This window comes from Podarcis bocagei (genome assembly GCF_964188305.1).
Source record: "Podarcis bocagei genome assembly, chromosome: 16".
NCBI lineage: Eukaryota > Metazoa > Chordata > Lepidosauria > Squamata > Lacertidae > Podarcis > Podarcis bocagei.
Window position 1 is genome coordinate 16140603 of NC_138142.1, and position 21621 is coordinate 16162223.

Consider the following 21621-nt stretch of genomic DNA (forward strand, 5'->3'; position numbering starts at 1 on the left):
GTGGGTGGGAGGGAAGTAGGCCAAGGATCAAGGCCTCTTCCAATTGGCTTTGAGGAGCAGCAGCTGCTGACGAGTTGGTCTGGCCAAGGTACAAGAGCCCCAGCAGCCGAGCCCAGATCTCCCAGGAGCGGGAAAGCACTGTTTACTCTCTCCTCCTCTTGCCAGCCGATTCCCTACTCTGCTTGTCCCTGCTGCTGCCAGGATGGTGGTGGAGCTTTACCTCGACCTCCTCTCCCAACCCTGCCGGTCTGTCTTCATCTTTGCTAAGAAAAACAACATCCCCTTTGAGTTCAAGCATGTGGCTCTCATCCAAGGTGAGACTGGTGGATGGGGCAGGAAGAATTAGTCACAAGATCCAGGGTGCAGCGTCTTGAGTTGCAGGGGCTGGGTGGGGGGCTTATTTGATGGGTGGGGGGCTGGCTTGAACTCCCTGTTTGACTCCAACAAGGATGGATTGAAAGAGGGTCACTCTCAAATGGCAAACCAAGTTGGACTATGCCAACATAGCAAAGAAACTCAGAAACCAAGAGGACAAAAACTTCATAAAAGAATGGGGGGAAATTATAAGTTATCTAGGAGACCACTTTAAGCAGATGGAAACAAGAGCAGGATTCTGACACACTTGTAGTGTAAAAAACATGGATAATGTAGTTCAATATAAAAACCGGAGTACAGTACAGACTAATATGCAGTTGTAGATGCTTAAAATAAGACACTATGGATGGAATGGGGGGAAGTCGTGAGATTTGGAGAATCTCCACATACAGTATGACTTTATTGATTTGTGTTTATTTGTATTTTTTGTTTGTAAAATTAATAAAATTTCAGCGGGGGGGGGAGAAAGAGGGTCACTCAAGTTGCCTGTTGACTGCTTGACGCAGGTTGTCTGAATGGCTGTGCAGACCTTGGAAGGGTTCAGGGATCTCATTTGGAGCTTTGGGTTCCCTCGCAACTTGATGCCATCGAAGAGGTCTTATTTCCTAACATTTAAAATGGGCTTTCGCTGTTTCCAATAGTTTTGCTTTCAAATCGTTGGGGCCTCTTGATAAAGGGCGGGTAAGAATTGATTGTTTCCTAATAAAAGCAGCCGTGAATTTCATATCTGTGGCAAGCAGGAAAAAACGGTGACTGTTGTAGAATGATTAACTGGAATGCAAGGAGGAGAAAGGAGCTTTGCAAAAAGACCCCCTGGCTTGTGGCAGTGTCTGCCGGGGCACGGCTCATTTCCCCCTCCCTTTTGCCCAATCGGCAGTGGCGTAGCGTGGGGGGTGCAAGGGGTGCAAGCCGCACCGGGCGCAACATTTGGGGGGGCGCGCTCGCTGCCTCCGGAGTCGCCGAAGAGCCTCGGGCGCAGGCTGTAGCAGAGCCGCATGTCTCGCGGCGCCCGGCTGAAGGCGCCCGGCAGGCAGCGGCTCTCAGCGCTCGCCGCGGAGGACGCGCCAGGCAGCCCCTCCTCCCAGCCCCGCCTCCGCCGCTGCTGCAGCTGCTGGGCCGTTGCATTTTCCTCGCCTCTCTGCCCCCCTCCTCCTCCGGGCAAGCGGCGTCGTTTGGGCAGCAGCGCCAGCGGCAACTCGCAGGTTAGGGGTTAGGGGGGGCGCAAATTACGTGCCTTGCCCCGGGTTAGGGGGCGCAAATTACTTGCGTTGCCCCGGGTGCTGACAACTCACGCTACGCCGCTGCCAATCGGTGCAAAGCCTGAGCTGCCCAAACACAGAAGAATTCGCTCTTTGCTGACCTTTGGTATCGATGCAAGGCAGACTTGTGTATCGATGCCTGCTGTGCATTCCCACACCCCAGGTCTGCTTGAGGCAGATGTCCATCCGCTTCCATCCATTCCCGAGCAATTGGCTTGTTCTCTGCACTGTTCTGATTCTACTTACTTTGTGGGTGTGAAAAAGATTTATTACCTAAGAGCTGACTTAGGAGAATGGCTGACAAGCACACAGCCCCTGCCCAGCTGCCCCCCACCTCCCAACCAAAGCAATCCAGTAAAGAGGTAAGAGGGAGCATGAGTGGGGGGTCAGGTGGGGGTAACCAGCACCCCCCACCCAGGGTGGGTCAAGGCAGGGTCCTGCGTCATGGTTCTCATTAGTGAATAGCTGCCTCTTGATTCCTTTTGTCCATCTCTCCAGGGCAAAACAGGACAAAGGAGTTTGGCAAGGTGAATCTGCTGGGGAAAGTGCCCGCCTTGAAGGATGGCGACTTCACCTTGGCAGAGAGGTAAGAAGGATCCACAGCGCTGTTACTTTGTGTGTTTGTGTTGAGGAGTAGCCACACAGGCCCTCTGCAACTTCACTGTGCACCAGATCCTGCTGGAAACCCATAAATCTCTGCTTTCCTCCCTTTGGGGTTTTGTGTTTTCGTTTTCAAGGCCTTAACTAAGTTTATGTTGCAACCTTTCCTCATAGGGAATTGACTCCATCCCCTTGATAATTTTGGTTGCCTTTGTTTCTGGACTTTTTGTAACTCTACAATACCCTTTTTGAGGTTGGGTAACCAGAACTATTCACAATATGCCAGAAGCGGTCACACCACAGATTTGTATAACAGCGTTATAATACCGGCAGGTTTATTCTCAGTTCCTTTCCTAACAATCGCTAGTGTGGAATTTCCTTTCCTCACAGCTACTGCACACTGAGACAGTGTCTAAATAATAATAATAATAATAATAATAATAATAATAATAATAATAATAATAATAACAACAACAACAACAACAACTTACCTGCTGCCCATCTGATTGGGCTGCCCCAGCCACTCGTGTCCCAACAAAATATTAAAACACGATAAACCATTACGGCCGTACCTCGGCCCCTGAATGCCTTGGGAGTCGAACGTTCCGGCTCCCGATCGATCAAAAACTGGAAGTGAGTGTTCTGGTTTTCAAACTTTTTTTGGAAGCTGAACATCCGGCGCGGCTTCCACTATTGTTTCCAGCATACCTTCACAATCGGAAACCAATACAAAGCCACACCTTGGTTTCCATTTCGGAAGTCAAATGGACTTCTGGAACGGATTCTTTTTGACTTCCTAGATGCAATTGTGCAATAAAAAACTTCCCTGAAGGGCTGCCTTCAGATGTCTTTTAAGGCTTAAGTCAAATAGTTGTTTTATCTGTTTGACATCTCATGGGAGGGTGTTCCACAGGGCAGGCGCCACTACGGAGCACGTCTTCATCGAGCTCTTCCCTATGACCACAAGGCCTCATCCTTGGTCAGTCACTGCCAGTCCTATAAGCATCTACTGTATGTGTAATTAGAAGAAGAAGAAAAATCCCCCAACTTGTTTGCATCCGACTGCATCCGTTGTTATTCACCGTTGTTGCCTTCTCTTCTTCTTCTCTCTCTTCTACCCAAACAGCATTGCCATCCTCTTGTACCTAGCAAGGAAATTCAAGACCCCTGACCACTGGTACCCCTCAGACCTGCAGAAGCGAGCCCGCGTGGACGAATATCTGTCTTGGCAACACATGGCCACGCGAATGTATGGCACCAAAGTGTACCTGGCAAAGGTAAGGTACCTCTTGGCCCAGGTGACAATTTACGGAGGAGACATCCCTGCTGCAACAAGGCGACCAGAGCTGGGCTTAGTTTTGTGGCCTGTGAATCTGTTAGAGAGACCCTGCCCGCCCACGAGAGATGAAATGCTGACAGCTGCCATCGTTTTGCCTCCCTTCCTCTCACCTCTCACCCGGTGATGAGCGGTGAAGAGCCATACCTAGAACGTCTCCGGTGTCAATTCCCTCTTGCCTCCTTCTCTGCATAGGCTTTGCTGCCTCTCTTCCTGGGACATCCTGCCCCTCCCGAAAAGCTCGAAGAATTCCTTGAGAGTCTGAAAGAGACCCTGAAGCTGTTTGAGGAGAAGTTCCTCCAGGACAGGCCCTTCATCGCTGGCACAGAAATCTCCTTGGCAGACTTGGTGGCCATTGTAGAAATCATGCAGGTGAGTGCTGGGGGGCGATGAGGTCTGGGGGCCTCTGGAGGAAATGGCCTTGGGCTCCTGGCGAGGCTGAGGCACCTCATCACTTCCTGCTAGCCAGAGCCAGGTGGGATCACCACATCTCAAAAAGAAGAGGTCAGAGCTGCAAACTGGGAAGCCAAGTGACCAGGTGGCTGAATAGTAGTAGTAGTAGTAGTAGTAGTAGTAGTAGTAGTAGTAGTAATTTATTATTTATACCCTGCCCATCTGGCTGAATCTCCCCAGCCACTCTGGGCGGCTCCCAGTCAAATGTTAAAAACACTACAACACTAAATATTAAAAACTTCCCTAAACAGGACTGCCTTCACATGTCTTTTAAAGATAGGATAACTGCTTATTTCCTTCACATCTGAAGGGAGGTTGTTCCACAGGGCGGGCGCCACTGCTGAAGCATCTTTCTCCTTCTTTCTTTCTTTCTTTCTTTCTTTCTTTCTTTCTTTCTCTCTCTCTCTCTCTCTCTCTCTCTCTCTCTCTCTCTCTCTCTCTCCTCTCCACCCCCCCACCCCTCCGGCTGTCTCTCTCTCTCTCTCTCTCTCTCTCTCTCTCTCTCTCTCTCTCTCTCACACACACACACACACACACACACACAGCTTTTTAGTTTAGGAACAAGACGATTCCAGTCGGGACAGAAGTTGACACAGCCTTGCTGTGAACGTTTTGCTTTGTGGCAGGTGTTTAGACCAGAGGTCATCAAACATTTTCAGCAGGGGGCTGGTCCACTGCCCTCAGACCTTGTTGGGGGGGGGGCAGACTATATTAGGGGGGATGAACAAATTCCTATGCCCCACAAATAACCCAGAGATGCATTTTAAATAAAAGCACACATTCTACTCATATAAAAACACACTGATTCCTAGACCGTTCGCAGGCCGGATTTAGAAGGCGATTGGGCCAGATCCAGCCTCCAGGCCTTAGTTTGCCTACCCATGGTTTAGACCCTCAAAATATAAACCGTGAGAGAGACAGACAGGGATTTAACATTTATTCTTGAGAGAATGAACAACCAACGTCTTGGGTGCAGTTCATGGGTTGTTTCGCTCAGAAACCTTGAAATACGAGGTCTCTTTGTTTCCTAACCTCAGGGACTCCAACTGAGACTTTGCCTGGGTGGCCCTAGGCCCACCTATTCCTTCCCCAACATCCCAGTAGACCCTCCCTCTCACTCCCACATTTCCTCCTCCAATCAGTCCCCCCACCAATCCAGTCACACTCCAGAACAGGAAGTGTGGGAAGAGAGAAGCGGAAGATTTTCTCTCTTTTGGAACATTAGAACTGGGGTCCTCAGGAGGTGAGGCGAGCCTGGCTGTTGGGTCATGTCAAAGATATGTCTAATTGTCATTTTCCCACCGTGGCCAGCCAGAAGCAGGGACTGGGTGCCACTGGGTGCTACCCCACTTATGATGTACAGTGGTGCCTCGCAAGACGAAAAGAATCCGTTCTGTGATTCTCTTCGTCTAGCGGTTTTTTCGTCTTGCGAAGCAAGCCCATTGACGGATTAGCGCTATTAGCGGCTTTTAGCGGCTTATCTGCTGATCGGATCAGCTGATAAGCGGCTTAGCGGCTTAGAAAAAGGGGGGGAAGGGAAAAAACCCACAGGAACTCGCAAGACATTGTCGTCTTGCGAAGCAAGCCCATAGGAAATTTGTTTTGCGAAGCACCTCCAAAACGTAAAACTCTTTCGTCTAGCGAGTTTTCCGTCTTGCGAGGCATTCGTCTTGCGGGGCACCACTGTATATCCCTCAGCATCTCACTGATCAAAACTGGGACACTCATTTTTTTGGTGCTTATCTCTCGCTGGAACCAGCCGACTCATGCAAGGGTTTTGTCTGGTGCTCTTGCACGTGCCAACTGACTAGCATGAGAGCAAAAAGCAATCGTATTTTGGTCAGGCGCTCTGGCGCGAGCCAGCTGATTTGCGCCACAGCGCAAGACAAAAAACGGGACATTCCAAGATCTCTCATCAGAAGCCGGGATGTCCCACTCAAATCGGGACGGTTAATGGGTATGGTGATGATAGCTTTCCTTGCACATTTGGCAATTATAGCTTTTCTCAAAATGCATGCAGAGTGAGCTCAGACACCTGATTCCCTCCCACTTACCCCCAACAGAAGAACAATGCAGGCACAGTGTCTCTTCTTGCCAAACAAATGAAAGCTTGGGAACATTTCTTCTGGCCTTGCTTAAAAAGAAACAGCGTAGCTCGTTTGCAAGTTCGTTCTTCTCCCAGATTCATTCTTCCCAGCTAAGCAACAGGAGTTATTTTCAGCCTCTTAAACCTGAATCCCAAGTCTTTTTTCCCCTTATTTTTTTAAGTAGAAGTGTCTACATCCCACTTTACTTCAAAGGCATATAGCAGGAAGTTAAGGGGTGATATGATAGCCATGTTCAAATATATAAAATGATGTCACAGAGGATGGAGAAAGGTTGTTTTCTGCTGCTCCAGAGAAGCGGACACGGAGCAATGGATCCAAACTACAAGAAAGAAGATTCCACCTAAACATTAGGAAGAACTTGCAGACAGTAAGAGCTGTTCGACAGTGGAATTTGCTGCCAAGGAGTGTGGTGGAGTCTCCTTCTTTGGAGGTCTTTAAGCAGAGGCTTGACAACCATATGTCAGGAGTGCTCTGATGGTGTTTCCTGCTTGGCAGGGGGTTGGACTCGATGGCCCTTGTGGTCTCTTCCAACTCTATGATTCTATGATTCTAGGAAGTAGAAATCAATCAGCAATCCAGGTGTTAATAATACTAGCCAGACAGGCTTTCCAAAATAACTATTGTTTGTGTTTGATTGTATACCACATACTCATTATCATTTCTAAGTGGTGTTCGTAAAAATGAACCATACAGATAGTTGCATTTTCCACTGAAAGTTCCTCTAAGCATTCTGCTCTAAGGATAAAAATCTGTGGAGCCAGGCTCCTCACAGACTGTAAAGTCTTCAGTCATGACTTTGACCTTCTCTGATTCTCTGATGCATGGGTGGAATTATTATTATTATTGATTGAATTTATATACCGCCCTATGCCTGGGCGTCTCAGGGCGGTTCACAGAATACAATCAAGATATAAAACCACAAAATAAATAATAAAAATAAAAACAACAACCCAATAGCCCCCCCAAAAAAAAAACATTTGAAAAGGGCATAGGATGCCAATCAGGTCAAACAAAGGCCTGGTTAAAAAGGAACGTTTTTGCCTGGCGCCTAAAGGTGTATAATGAAGGGGCCAGGCGAACTTCCCTGGGGAGAGCATTCCACAGACGGGAAGCCACTGCAGAGAAGGCCCCGTTCTTGTGCTGCCATCTTCTGGACCTCTCGAGGAGGCGGCACATGAAGGAGGGGCCTCAGAAGAGGATCTCAGGGTCCAGGTAGGGTCCTATGGAAAGAGGCGGTCCTTGAGGAATCCAGAGCATTGAGTGGCTGACGAGACCGATGGCATTTTATTTGCATGCGTACAAGCAAATCCTTGATCATTCTTCCACTTGATCATTCTCTCTGCCCCTCTGTCGCTCTTTAGACTCCCAGCATTGAATGCCCTCTTGAGCAGGTGATGGGGCTGCTTCCGCGCCAAATCAGCACCCGCTCACTCTCCTTCTCTTTGCAGCCCGTAAGCGCCGGCTATGACGTCTTTGAAGGTAGACCCAAGCTGGCCGCCTGGCGCTCCAGAGTGGAAGAAGCCGTGGGGAAGGACCTCTTTGCCGAGGCCCACAAGGAGCTCTTCAAAGCCAAGGATGTGACGGAGGATCAACTCCCTCCTGAAATGAGGGAACAAATCAAGCAGCACTTGCTGAAGTATGTGAAGTGAACGCCATTGGGGGGCAGAGTCCCCTTAATAAAACTCAAGAACCAACCAACACGTTTTGGTCTCTTCAAATATAATTGAAGCAGCAATGCTCCCCACCCCGGTGCCACTTCTCCTTATTGTCATCTCTGGGACTCAGGACTGGTCACCAGGAGAAGAATTCAGGCCATGAAGCAGAGGGCCCCGGGGGGGGGGGGTACGGGAACCTTTAAGTCCAATCTCGGAAAGCCTTGTGACTAGGCTCCTTTTCTGGACGACTTCTGGGCAAAAGGAGCCACCCCTCTAGAAATTCTGCCCATTCTTCCATGTCCAGAGAGAGTTGTGGTTCTTCCTGAATCAAAACACTGCATCCATTCCAAAATCCTAACTGGGAGTGGCCAACTGAGGGGTGGGAGGATCCATCCTGTCCCTCTTTGTGTGTCTTTCCATCTGTGTGAAGAAGACCTTTAGGTAGGTGGACTAGGGAGAAGGTCAAAGAGGACTTCACTTGCTTTACTCTCATTTCCCCACACTGATGGGGCAAGGAGCCTTAGGACGAAGGAAGTCCTCTGTGTGCTGCTTCATCTTTTGTGTCTTTCTTTCACCCTTGGATCCTTTGTCGTAGACCTGTGCCCCCTCCCTGTACAAAGGGGGTACGACAGAACTTGCCTTGGCCGCCCACCTAAGGAACAGCCTCAACTACCATGCAGTTAAAGCTGCTAGCCACTACCCAATGATCCTTATGCAAGGCCCAACCTTGCAAAGAGGGGCAGGATCCTGGTGCTGCTCATTCATCTCTTTCAAGAGCCTGATCCAATAAAGAGAGGGGGTTCATTTGGTGCCTCTAGCTGCTCTGGCTGGGCAAGATCATAGTCTTGCCTGGGGGGGGCGGCTTCTCCATAATGTTGAGAAGTATGTAAATACAACTGTTACTGAGAGGAAGAGATGGATCTGTATCAGGAACAGGGCTTTTTAATTTGATCATCATCATTTTTTATTCGTATGCCGCCTTTCCACTGTTAAAAAAAAAACAATGCTTAAGGCGGCTTACAGCATGACAAGATTTACATAACTACAAAAGTCATAAACAGTAAATAAACCACATCAAAAAAATACACAACCAAATGGGAAACAATTTCCACATAAATCAAAATCTAAAACTAAGAATACAGCATTAATATCACAGTTTAAAATGACATAGGTAAAAAATAACAGCAATTTAAACAAAAAACAACAAAACAGAGCCCTCTCTGCCTAGCCGTGGCAGCAGTCCTTTATAGAGCCCATCAGGCCCTGCCCTGGGCCAGGTGGTGAGTGGCAGGACTGGGGCCCTCAGGTACTGAGCAGGGGAGTCCTGGGTGGTAGCTGCAGCAGAAGTTCTTATAGGCCTGATCCTAAATGACTGGGAGTTAGGAGCAAGCAGTGTGGCAGCTATGTCTGGGAATGACACCAATGATTCAGGATGGGGAAAACTCAAGCGAGACAGCAAAGATATCACAGAAAATTCATCCAAGCAGCATCAGTGGGCAGCAAAACGGCTGATGAGGGTCAAGTGTCAAGTGATACATGTTGGGGCAGAAACATCCCCACTTCTTTCCTCTCCACAGTGATGTCGGCAAGTACCTGGGGAAAGAGGCCTTGGGCTCAGCAAAAATGTTGAGCCAAGTGTGCGGCCGCTCCGGGGGATAAAGTGAATTCCAGACTAGTGATGGAAAATAAAGCTGTCAGTACTGCAGTGTCTATTCAGTTCTGTGATGCAACCACATTTGGAATCCCATGTACAGCCCTGGTCTCCCCACTTCCAAAAGGGTATTGCAGAGTTAGGAAAGGTTGCACAAAAGAACAGCCAAGATGATCCAGGGGGATGGAGGAAGTCCCCTGTGAGGAAAGATCACAACGGTTGGGGCTTCTTTATTTAGAAGAAAATACAGTGGTGCCTCAGGTTAAGTACTTAATTCGTTCTGGAGGTCCGTTCTTAACCTGAAACTGTTCTTAACCTGAAGCACCACTTTAGCTAATGGGGCCTCCTGCTGCTGCCGCACCGCCGGAGCCCGATTTCTGTTCTCATCCTGAAGCAAAGTTCTTAACCTGAAGCACTATTTCTGGGTTAGCAGAGTCTGTAACCTGAAGCGTATGTAACCTGAAGCGTATGTAACCCTAGGTACCACTGCATGTGTGGCAGTGAACGGGAAATGTGATGGCGGCTTAGGAAATTGTACGTGAGATGGAGAAAATCTTGTTCCCTCATCCAGTGAAACCGATTGGCAGTAGTTCCAGGGCAAACAATGGTCTGATGTTTTACGGGTTTCATTCCCACACGACTTGGCCAAGGCCATTAGTTTAGACAGCCTTAAAAAGGCAATCAGACAAATTAATAGCCGAGGTGGAGGAGAAGTCGCTGTTATTAATCATGATGGTCAAGTTGAGCTTTGGGGGTTTGCTGAAAGCATCTGGTCAATCACGGTGGGAAGCCAGATCCTGTATCTATTGTTATAATGGGGACACTCCTTGCTCCCCGCAGATCCAAAAGGACCTTCTTTCTGAGACATGTTGCCACCATGTGACACTTGTAAGCCCTGGACAGGCCACTTAGAAAACAGCCAGGCAGTCATTCAAGAACAAATTAAGAGCAGAATGAGAGTCATTCAAGAACAAATTAAGAGCAGATGCTGTCCCTTGCGGTCGACTCCTTCGGTACAAACCGCCCCTTCTGATAAGCCTTTCTCTCCCAGAAGTTTCATCTTTGCTGGATGTTGGTACAGTTAGCTCAACTGTGTCCTTTTATGCTGTGGCTTGTTTCTTGGGTCAGCAGCAATCAGGGGATGGAATAACAACAACAATTTATTACTTATATGCCACCCATCTTAGTGAGTTGCCCCAGCCACTCTGGGCAGCTTCCAACAAATTATAAAACTGCAGTAGAACATAAAACAGGGCTGCCTTCAGCTGTCTTCAAAAAGTCAGATAGTTCTTTACTTCCTTGACATCTGATGGGAGGGCGTTCCACAGGGCGGGCGCCACTACCGAGAAGGCCCTCTGCCTGGTTCCCTGTAGCTTCACTTCCCACAGTGAGGGAACCGCCAGAAGGCCCTTGGAGCTGGAGCTCAGGGTCTGGGCTGAATGTTCAGGTGCATTGGTGCAATAAGAGTCTCTCTCCACTTGGCCAAGCCACCTACCGCACTTTCTGCCTGCCTGTCAGACACCTGCAAATGGTGGGCATAGAAATTCCGCAGATCGGAATGCGTGTGGTATCCATTGGTGTGCTAGAAGTGTACGAAGCACCTGGGAAACCAGCCAGCGTTTTGCTGCCACTTTGCAGTGAGCAGGCTCTCGGGTCTCGGGTCAAAGAGTCTCTCCTGGGCTTTTAACCGATCCAACCATGCCTTGAGGGTGTGCGCCCTCATCGCCGACTGCCACCGCAGGCTCTGCCAGTTGCACGTGCTTCGCTTCTTGTACTTTTCCAGAAAAAAAGAAAGCAAAAGTCCCTGCCTGCTGGAGTCAATACCCCGCCCCTCAGGGAGAACATCTGGCTGGCTGGCAGGCTCCCGCGTTCTGCTACTCCCTCGCTCTCTGCCCTGCTGCAGTTCCTGTTCTTTCTGGGAGGGTGTTCTGCCAAAGGCAGACTACACAGAGGAAAATCTCTGCTCTCCGCTGCTCTGCCTCTCCATGCCCAGGGACCACCATGGTGCTGGAGCTGTACCTAGACCTCCTCTCCCAGCCCTGCCGAGCCGTCTACCTCTTTGCCAAGAAGAACAACATCCCCTTTGAATTCAGAGCTGTGGAGCTGTTCAAAGGTGAGCTAAACGCACCTGCCTTCCGGCTCCTCTGTGCTGGCGGCGAAGAAGGGGTGGGGGTGCTGAGGTCAGGGTGGGTCAATTTATCTCCCGAAGAAAAAGAAAGTGGAGAGATGTTGCGTGGGGGAGAGGGAAGACCCCTGTCTCTTAATGACTTTGTGAAACCACGATGTTCAGGGGGCTCCAAAGGTGGGCTTCTTCCTCATTTCACTGCCTGCTTTCAAAAGACCTGGTTTTAAATGTACCTCTTCCCACCCACCCCTTCTCCCTAGCAGGAGACATTCACTGAGTTTAAAGCATGGCAAGAATTCCCTTTTCTCGCCATGCTTTAGACTCAGTGAATGGAAAGACGATAAAGTCCCTACCAGAGACGAATGGCCGATTAAGTTTGATGGATTATGCCGAAATGGCAAAAATGACCGGAAGAATCGGAAATCAGGAAGACCAAAATTTTAATAAGGAATGGGGGAAATTTATAATATATCCTTAAAAAACCATTTTAAACAGCTAAAATCATTAGCAGTGTTGGAATAACACTTGTAGTTTAATGGTGAATTTTGGACATAATGGAGATGTAAAAGATTTGGATTACTGTAAAAGATGCAGGAGGAAATGACTAATAGGACCCACAAAGGGGAGGAGGGAGAATTCCAGGAGATTCTTTGGAATCTTGTTTTTATGTTGGATATGTGATTGTAAAACTTTAATCTAAAAAAACAAATAAATTTGTTTTTTTAGAAAAGTATTGCCTCTTTCTCCTCCAAATGTTCATGTGCCAAGTTCTGACATATGTTAGTGACTCTGAGACCAGGAGGAAGAAGAGTTGTAACAATCTGGGATTAATTTTCCCAGGAAAAAATAACTCTGGGGGACTTGCCCGTAAATTGGCCTCAACCGTCATCTGTGCAATGGGCCTGGTTAGAAGGATCACTTGGTAGGGGTCGGTCCTGCTGGGACAGCCCACTCTGGTGTAAGGAACTTTGGGGGGGGCGGGCAAGTCTCTCCCTTTACTTGCTACTCCATTCTTGGGACTGGCCTTCTCTGGTGGGCTCTGTGGAATCCCGGTCCATTTCAGCAGCTGCTGTTGTGATCTGGGAGTCATCATGGCTAGCTGAATATTGCAGGTGGCTCTCTGCTTTGACGTGACTGAAGAAAAACACTGACAGAGAAGCTGCCTGAGCTTGGGGAGGTGGGTCTTTGACTGGGCAAAAGGGCAGTTCTCCCATCTGAGATGGATGCCTGCCTTTCTGCTCCCCTCGCTTTGCTGATGCTTTTGCGTCTCTCCTGCCAGATTCCATCCTGGGGACGAAAGTGCAGGGCGCAAGCAACCCAGAGGGAGCCACGCCATCAGGTAAGAGCTGAGAGGCTGGGTGATGCTTTTGTATAATACAGAAAAATCAGGGTAGTCCACAGGCCAGCTGCCCAGGTTGGCGTGGTTCAGAGGGTTGGAAGCAGCAAGAGCCTGGGAGTTCACCCACACACACCCACACAATTCTGGTTCTGGGGCTCCCCACTGTTTGCATGGAGATGCCCCCAGTTCTGTGGGTCCAATGGTCGGAAGGCCAAACTTGAACCTGGGCTCAATGCCCCGTTCAGAAATGGCTTCGCTGGGGGCCTTCAAGTTCTTGCAGCCTCTTTCAAAAGATGTTTGTGAACCAGCAGGAGGTATTTACCACCAGCTGACAGATCGGGTGGCCGTCCTAAGTATTCTCGCCTCCCCCTTCGTTATTTTCGTTTCTCGAATATGGCGCTTGTTTGTTCCTGCTGTGTGTGAACATGTTTGCCTGCTAGGTTCTGGCTCAGGTTGAAACTTCTCCCCGGAACAGGTTTCCAGAGGAGTTCTTGGGCAGTTGATTTGTACAGGTGGTCACATTGAGAAGATGGCTGCTATCCAGGGCTTCCTTCAACACCTGATGAGTCAAATTCCAAGCTGCTTTGCTCCAGGAAGTGTTGTGGAGGGAGCTGTTGGTTCTCCTGCCTGTTCTGGCTCTCCCACAAAGAGTCCCCCAGGCTCATGGTCTGTCCCAAGTGTGACAAAATAGCACAGTGGCTGTCATCAGACTGTTCAGGGCCATCAGGAAATGGGCCAAACCAATGAATGTGTGTCAAGGTGGTTGCAAGGCAGGCTTGGGAGTATTGTAAATACAGGGCCGATGAACAATGCTGGCAAGTTTTTCAAAAGAGGACTGCTTGTTATTTTAACCTTAGAAGCAGCGATAGAAGAAATGATTGTCACAGGACAATGCCTGCTCTGTGTCGTCAATCCTGGCCCTGAACTGTTTCAGGCAAACATGCAAGGATGGATTGACGCCACACTTGCAAAGCCCATGTTTGGGGGGCATGAATATGGCTGCCAGCTGAAGGTGGCATGTGGGCAGATCTTGGCTGCACTGACACACTTGTTGCCTCACCTGGGTGGCACCTCTCCTCACCCAGCAGCTCCTGAGCTGTACCTCCCCCTTCCCAAAAACATCCATTGCAAAAGGAGGCTCCAAGCACGCATTTCTTGCTCCAGGGGTCCGTTTGTGCCAGCAGCATTCAGCCAGAACTCACAGGGTGCCTTGTTGCTGAAAGGCAGGACAGAGATGCCAAAAATATGGTTTAAGGGAAGTCCCCCGGTTTTAGTAAACGGACTCCCCTGCTGTTGTAGAGTGAAGTTCTCTTTGCGATGTAAATATTGCCGTAAGGATTTCAAGGGCAGTTGATGCTGTGCTGTTGCCACTGGGCTCCTGCTGAAATACAGTGGCCCTTTCCAAGCAAACTCACGGAGCCAGAGGTTCGTTCCCTTGGGAAGAGATCTTTGGTGTCAGATCAGGACTGGATGCCCTTTGACCTGCCCCATTCTGCATGCAAGGCTAGAGATAAACACACCTTGTACTTTGAGCTCAGGGCTCTTTCCAAACCCCACTTCGGAACATAGTTTGAACTTCTCTCATGCAGCTTTGAAAGCCAGGCCAGAGGTGGGGTGGGGGGTGGGGGGGTGAGGTGACAATAACAAGTATTTTCAGTTTCCCCCCAGTATTTTCAGACAAGGTGTGGTTATTATTGGGGGGCAAGATTAGCCAGGAGTGGAGAGCTTCCTCGGGTCTGTCTGTGGCTATAAACCAAGACAACCAAAGTGGAGCAAACATCCCACTTTCTCTCCCCCTCCCCAGTCCCCAAACATTGGGGGCTCCCAGCTGCCCGCTCTGAGTAGAAAAAAATATGGCACTGGACTCACAGCTGATTTATTGGGATATTCTGCGTTATGTACTGAGTTGAATAGGATCCAAAAAGCAGCAGTCTGATTGGTCCTAGAACAATGCAGCAGTCTGATTGGTCCGCAGGAGCCACCCAATCCAGCTCCAGGTGGAAGTGAATCCGCAACCTGATTGGCCTACAGGAGAATCCCAGAATTAGCCAACCACGTGCGACCCATTGTGTAAATAATGTATATAAAGCAGATATTTTGGGGGAACTTTCATTCCTCACTACTATGAGCTGAATAAAGAGCATGAAATCCACACTCGAGTCCGAGTATATTTCAATCTGCATGGGTCAAAATGTAAATTGGCCACTGATTTGCTCTGCAGAACCCGGAGTTGTTGTTTGTGTTTGGTACACAGACATACGCTCACCAATTCTCCAGCTGTCACTCAGAACAGATTGTCCAGGCAAGCTCCAATTCTGGAGTCCTGGATGTGCTGGGCATCTCCTGCCAACCGTCCTGCCAGGTCTAACTGTGTGCTGTGTCGCTTCCCTCCAACCCACCTGGTTTTAGGGCCGCTGCCCAAGGCGACTGCGGTGAAGAAAGTTCCCGTCTTGAGGGATGAGGCCTTCGTTTTGTCTGAAGGGTAAGAAGGCAGGCAGACAGGAATGGCTTCCTTCCCCTCCAAATTTCTATCTTAAAAATATATATTTGATTTTACATACTTGAGTTTTCATTCATACCACAACACATTCAAAGTTACAAGATTCCTACAAACCTCTGGACTTCCCACCTTCTCCTCTGTGAGTTCTGTTGTTAAAACCTTCTGCTGCATCTTTATTTTAAAAATCCAAATTTGTGTAACTCCATTGTGTCAATAGTTCTCATTACATTACAAGTTCTAGTTACAGGTAGGTAGCCGTGTTGGTCTGCCGTAGTCAAAACAAAATTAAAAATTTCCTTCCAGTAGCACCTTAGAGACCAACTAAGTTTGTCATTGGTATGAGCTTTCGTGTGCTTAGTTGGTCTCTAAGGTGCTACTGGAAGGAATTTTTTGATTTTGTTTTTACATTACAAGTGTTATTGCAATCCTGCTAACGTTTTCAACTGCTTACAGTGGCCTTCAAGGTAAATTGTATCCCCCCCCCCCATTCTTTATGAAAGTTTTGGTCTTCCTGGTTCCTGAGTCTTCCGGTCAGTTTTGCCATTTCGGCATAGTCCATCAACTTGATTTGCCATTCTTCTCTGGTAGGGACTTTATCTTCTTTCCATCTCTGGGCTAGCAACATCCATGCAGCTGTCGTCGCATACATAAAGAGTCTTTCCTGCTCACTTGGAATTTCAGCACCTACAATTCCTAATAAGAAAGTCTCTGGGGGTTTTTTTTGTAAAAGTTATTTTAAGCATTTTTTCCAATTCATTATATATCATTTCCCAGAAGGCTTTTATTACCTTCCTCCCAATTTCTATCTCATCTGTATGTCGTGAGGGAACAAGACGGTTGGGTGCTGTTCAGCACAGCTCAGAGGTTCAAAGGAGTCAGGGGTTTGGGGCCAGGAGACTGAAAAACGTTGGTATTGGGAAACTCCTTTGAGTTCTGTCTGAGCTGACATCAGATGGAAAGCGATCCAGTCCTGAGCTCAATGTAAATTGTAGTGGGGGGGTGTACCACAGTGGGGGAGCAGTACCCAGGAAGGCCTTTCTCTGCGGCTTCATGGCACGCGACTCAATAAGGTGTTTGGCGAGGGGTTGGGTGCTGCCATGGGGCAGAGACAGGTCTTTGTGTATCTGGGGCTCCGGCACAGCTTTGGTCTGCCCTCAGCCTGCCAGCCCTGAGACGGGCTTCCCTGCTCCATTTGCTCCCACTGTGCCCCTGACGCCTGTCACCCTCTCTTCTCTGGGCACAGCACAGCCATTCTCCTGTACCTGAGCCGCAAGTACAACACCCCGGACCACTGGTACCCGTCGGACGTCCAGAAGCGAGCCAAGGTAGATGAATACCTGTCCTGGCACCAGGCCAATATCCGGGCCAATGCTCCCAAGGCCATGTGGATCAAGGTAAGGGAACAGAGAGATGGGTGGGCTTTGGCTGGGCTGTCCAGTTTTGGGGGGTTACCTGCTTGGCTCAGGGTCACAGATGAGGTTCTGGAAGGCCTATCTCAGAACCTCTGTCCAAATTTCTCTGGCTTAATGCCCTTAACAGTAATAGCCTGCGGCTGCCTTCTCTCCAGGCAGCGAGGAATGGAAATTGCCCATTCATGCTACTGCCTCCTGTCCAACTCACAGTATTGCCATACTTTAAAATATCCAGTGACTTCCCTTCTTCTCTTTCCATGGTTCATTTTGCGTATCTTTCATCTCTGCATATTCTACAATAACTATCCTGATCGGTTTTCCACTATCACATCCATCAAAAATTATTTACTCTTTTGAATTTTTCTTAGTGCTGCCAGCATTTTCAGCTGCGCACAGTTATTTTCCATATACTCAATAAATGTTTTCCAATCTTCTCTAAACCTATGTTCTTCTTGCTCTCTTATTCTATATGTTAAATCTGCAAGTTGTGCAAATTCTGTCAACTAAAGTTGTGAATCTTCTTTGGTTGGGACCTCACTCACTTTCCATTTTGGGGCTAACAAAACACGGGCTGCAGTTGTTGCACACATTAATAACCTTTTCTGATACCTGGGAATTTCAGTCTGAGTTTTCCCCAGCAGAAAGAACTCTGGGTTTTTGGGGAAAATATTTTTTCCCCCAGTTCATTATAAATCATTTTCCAAAGCTCCTTAACCTTTTTACATGTCCACCACATGTGAAATAATGTTCCCTCCACCTCTTTACACTTATCTGATTCTGTCTTGTAGATCTTAGCAAACCTATTCGGAGTTAAACACCATCTATGAATCATTTTCAAATAGTTCTCTTTCAAAGAACATGCTGTAAATTTCAAGTCGCTTTTCCAAAGTTACTCCCAAAGGTTGAAATCTATGTTGTGTCCTATATCTATTGCCCAGTGCATCATTGAGACTGTAAAACCATTGAGTTCAAACCATCCAAGGTCATTGTTGTCCCCCTATGACCAGCCTCCCCTGACTCTAGCCGGACTTCTCAGGCTTTCCTTGGGAAAGTGTAGCCCTGTGAAGGGTAAACTACAGTTCACAGGCTTTAATGGTGTGGTGTGAATGTGATCTCTCTCTCTGCAGGTGCTAATCCCGCTCTTCACAGGCCAACCGCTTCCCCCAGAGAAGCTGCAGGAGGTGATGGAGGGGCTGGGCGCCTGCTTGACTCAGCTGGAGGAACTTTTCCTGCAGGACAAGCCCTTCCTGGTGGGCAGTGAGGTCTCGCTGGCAGACCTAGTAGCCATTGTGGAGCTCATGCAGGTGAGGATTGAACCCAGGGATCACCAGGTTCCTTTCTGAACTGGCTCCTGGCCAGTCTGGGGAGACCAGGGGAGCAGCCTGCCTTCCCTCAAAACCTGACTGAGGGCACATTGTGGGATGAGCAAATGGCCCAAGGGTGATCAGCGGCTGTTTTGAGTGGCCTAAGTGGGTGATCCAGCTGCCAAGCCAGACCACAAGGAGCCCCAACAGAGAACAGGGTGCAGGGCAATCTTCCCAACTGTCAAGGCTTCAGGGAATCCTATCCCTCTCACAGCGGGATGCAAAGAAGCATCAAAACAAGAAGAGTTCTTACCATGTAGTTTATTCAATAGTCACAGAGAGAGACGAAGGAATGCTGTCTCTCTTAGATAATGCTGTTGCTCCAAGTCAAGTCCCACCCCCTCAGTCCCTCCTATTCTACATCACCCCTGCACCAGCTGATCTGTACTTTCTGCCTCTGAGTTTTCTGTTCTATTACTCTCAATGCCCGCCGGGTTCTGGGAGAATGGGGGTCAGGAATGCTTTCAAGAGACACTGAGTCTGTTAGCTGTCTCTCCCCTGGTGCTTCTACTTCCTGCTGCTCTCCCAATATTTCCCAACTCCTTCCCTCTTCAGCCTCTGAACTATGTGTGACGTTAACATATGAGAGAGTGCTGGAGGTGAAATAGTTAAACAGGTTGTCCAGTCAGGACCCAGGGGGGTGGAGTCAGTGGGACTATAAAACCAGCTCTGGGAGGAGCAAAGGAGAGTTTGTTGGGGAGTTTGTTGGGAGCTGGGTGGTTGGTTGGAGTGGGAGTGAATTGGGCTAGAGTTGTGGGTAGGTTGAGTTAGTGTAACGAAATAGGCTGAGTTAGGGGCTAGGCAGATAAGTAAATATCCGAGAGGTGGTTTAGTAGGTGGGGAGTCCCACTGACTGCACCCCTCTGGGTCCTGAGTGGGCAACCTGTTTAACTATTTCACCTCCAGCACTCTCTCGTGTTAACGTCACACTATGGCCTTCTGCAATGGGGACGCGGGTGGCACTGTGGGTTAAACCACAGAGCCTAGGACTTGCCAATCAGAAGGTCGGCGGTTCGAATCCCCGCGACGGGGTGAGCTCCCGTAGCTGGGTCCCTGCTCCTGCCAATCTAGCAGCTTGAAAGCACTTCAAGTAGATAAATAGGTACCACTCCAGCAGGAAGGTAAACGGCGTTTCCGTGCGCTGCTCTGGTTTGCCAGAAGTGGCTTAGACGTGCTGGCTACATGACCCGGAAGCTGTACGCCGGCTCCCTCGGCCAACAAAGCGAGATGAGCGCCGCAACCCCAGACTCGGCCATGACTGGACCTAATGGTCAGGGGTCCCTTTACCCTTTACCTATGACCTTCTGCAAATCACTGTTCTAAATCTATACTGTCCTCCTGCTCTCGGGAAGGTGCAGGAAGAGAGAGGAAGTGTTTCCCACCATTCCTCTTCAGTCCAGCCCCTGACACCCACAGACCCCAATGACTTACTCCCTACCCCCACCCCGTCCACTTTCCGCAGCCGGTTGGTGTTGGGTGCGACATATTTGAGGGGAGGCCCAGGCTGGCCAAGTGGCGCGACCGAGTGGAGGAAGCTGTCGGGAAGGAGCTCTTCCTGCAAGCGCACCAGCTGATCCTGAACATCAAACAGCTGAGCACCATCCAGATCGATCCCCGGCTGAAGGAGCAGCTGGGGCCGGTGCTACTGAAGATTCTCAAGTGAATAAAAGCCACCCAGCTGGCCGCCGTCTCTGCCTCTCCTTTCTAAGTTGAGGGATGCTTCCACAGGCCCTGGTGTGCCCCCTGATCTCCTGCCCGCGGGGAGCAGCTGCCCTCTCCTAAGCATTCGCTCCTGGTGTGAGTCTGCAAGACCCACAGAGCTATGGGGCAGGCCCTATGTTGACTGTTTGCTTTTCTTGGTGCCTAGCACCCAGGTGTGACTGAGCACGCAAACCTGCCCAAGGCGAGGCAGTCAACCGAGCTCTCTGGGGGAGCAATGACAGGTATCTCCCAATGCACCAACTTCCGCTGCGCATCGAGGCCTTTTCTCCGACAATAGAAGAGCTCTGGGGATGCTGTTGCGAGTGGAGTCAGAGCACAGGATCCCCAACCTGTGAAACGGCCTGGGCTAGCCAGCTTGGGATTGCCTGCTCTGACTGGCAGTGGCCCTCCCAGGCAGGGTGGGCTCTTCCCAAGTCCAGAGCTGGGCCCCACAGACCCATGGTCCCTCTCCATCAGCATCGGCAGCAAAAGGAAATAAATGTGGTAGGGGAGGAGAGGGGGCAAAGACAGTTCGAAAGGCCGTAGGGCAGGGTGGGAGGGCCAGGAGGGGAGGTTGGCAACTGGGGCTGAAGACCCTAGTATTAAGCGTCTGGGGCCAGATCTGTCAACACACACCTCGCCAGTCAGACTCTGCCCCCTTCCCTGAGGAAAGGGAGGCCTTCGAGGGTCCGTTTTCTAGCCTGTAGCTGAGCACCCCTCATTCCCTCCAGGCTCATGGCGTATGGGGTAAAGCCATCATGGCAGGGAATGTGCAGCAGGGTCCCTTTTTCGGAAGGGAGGGGAGCAGACTCCGAGGGTGCTGACTCTGGAGGCCCCAATTCAGGGGTCCTTGGGGACTGGGGCAGTATCCAGCACCTCTGCTGCTGGTTCAAGTGATCTTGCCAGGCCCTGGTTGGAGTTGGGTGCCCAAGCTGCTGTTCAAGGTGGAGAGGGGGTCACAGAGGGGCGGGCTATTGATGGCTACTAGGTCCATAGCTGTCAACCTTCCCTTTTTTTGCGGGAAATTCCCTTATTCCAGCGCTGTTTCCTGCTGCTTCCCGCTGCTATCCTGGATTGTTAGATATCCCGTAGACTGTCCCCGGGACAGGTGAGGCTGCTGGTCCCTTATTTTCAAGACTGCTGATCCCTTATTTTCAAATCTGACAGTTGACAGCTATGACTAGGCTTGATGGCTATGCTTAGCATCCATGCTTGGAGGCAGCAAGTGTTATGTACTGAAGTTCTCACCCTGGGCCAGCAGGGGGATACTGTATAGTTATGCAAATGAAGGATCGGAAGTGATGTTCAGTGATTGGATAGTTTTTATGCAAATGAAGGATTGAAAGTGACGTTCAGTGATTGGATAGTTTTAGAAAGTTGCTACAGTTACGTTGTAGTGGAGCTCTATATAAGCAGGCTGACTGAGCCCTTCAGTTCAGTTCTGTTCTGGCCTCTGAACAAACAAGAGCTGTTTGAAGAATCACTGTGTCGTCTGATATGTTCACCCACAACTTAACAGCAAGGTTGCAGGTTTGATCCCTGTATGGGATCAAATCCTGCTTGGGGGTTTCACATTGAGGTCACATTGAGGACAGGATTGTAGCTGTCAACTTTCAGATTTGAAAATAAGGGATCAGCAGCCTCACCTGTCTCGGGGACAGTCTACAGGATATCTAACAATCCGGGATAGCAGCGGGAAACGGCACTGGAATAAGGGAATTTCCCGCCAAAAAAAGGGAAGGT

The 21621-nt window shown here is 49.4% G+C and overlaps 1 protein-coding gene across 3 annotated transcripts; it reads left to right on the forward strand.

Moving 5' to 3' along the window:
- The first annotated feature begins 57 nt into the window (after positions 1–57).
- On the forward strand, positions 58–19860 carry LOC308575970 (glutathione S-transferase theta-1-like). Of its 3 annotated transcripts, XM_081175153.1 has the most exons (6): positions 11240–11550; positions 12842–12901; positions 15311–15383; positions 16645–16795; positions 17941–18117; positions 19640–19860. In XM_081175153.1, the coding sequence occupies exons 1-6, from the start codon at positions 11439–11441 to the stop codon at positions 19838–19840; spliced, it is 774 nt and encodes a 257-aa protein (XP_081031279.1). In that variant the 5' UTR covers positions 11240–11438; the 3' UTR covers positions 19841–19860. The 3 variants fall into 3 exon arrangements, with proteins under 3 accessions (XP_081031281.1, XP_081031280.1, XP_081031279.1); XM_081175155.1 differs by lacking the exons at positions 11240–11550; positions 12842–12901; positions 15311–15383 and adding exons at positions 58–314; positions 2133–2220; XM_081175154.1 differs by lacking the exons at positions 11240–11550; positions 12842–12901; positions 15311–15383; ... (1 more) ...; positions 17941–18117; positions 19640–19860 and adding exons at positions 81–314; positions 2133–2220; positions 3361–3511; positions 3766–3942; positions 7580–7831.
- Positions 19861–21621: the final 1761 nt, after the last annotated feature.

Excerpts from the sequence above, each read along its gene's own strand:
- LOC308575970 (XM_081175153.1), top strand. The coding sequence starts at position 11,439 with ATGGTGCTGGAGCTGTACCTAGACCTCCTCTCCCAGCCCTGCCGAGCC. Across the intron at positions 11,551-12,841 it reads AGCTGTGGAGCTGTTCAAAG|ATTCCATCCTGGGGACGAAA; the intron begins GTGAGCTAAACG and ends CTCTCCTGCCAG. Across the intron at positions 15,384-16,644 it reads GCCTTCGTTTTGTCTGAAGG|CACAGCCATTCTCCTGTACC; the intron begins GTAAGAAGGCAG and ends CTCTGGGCACAG.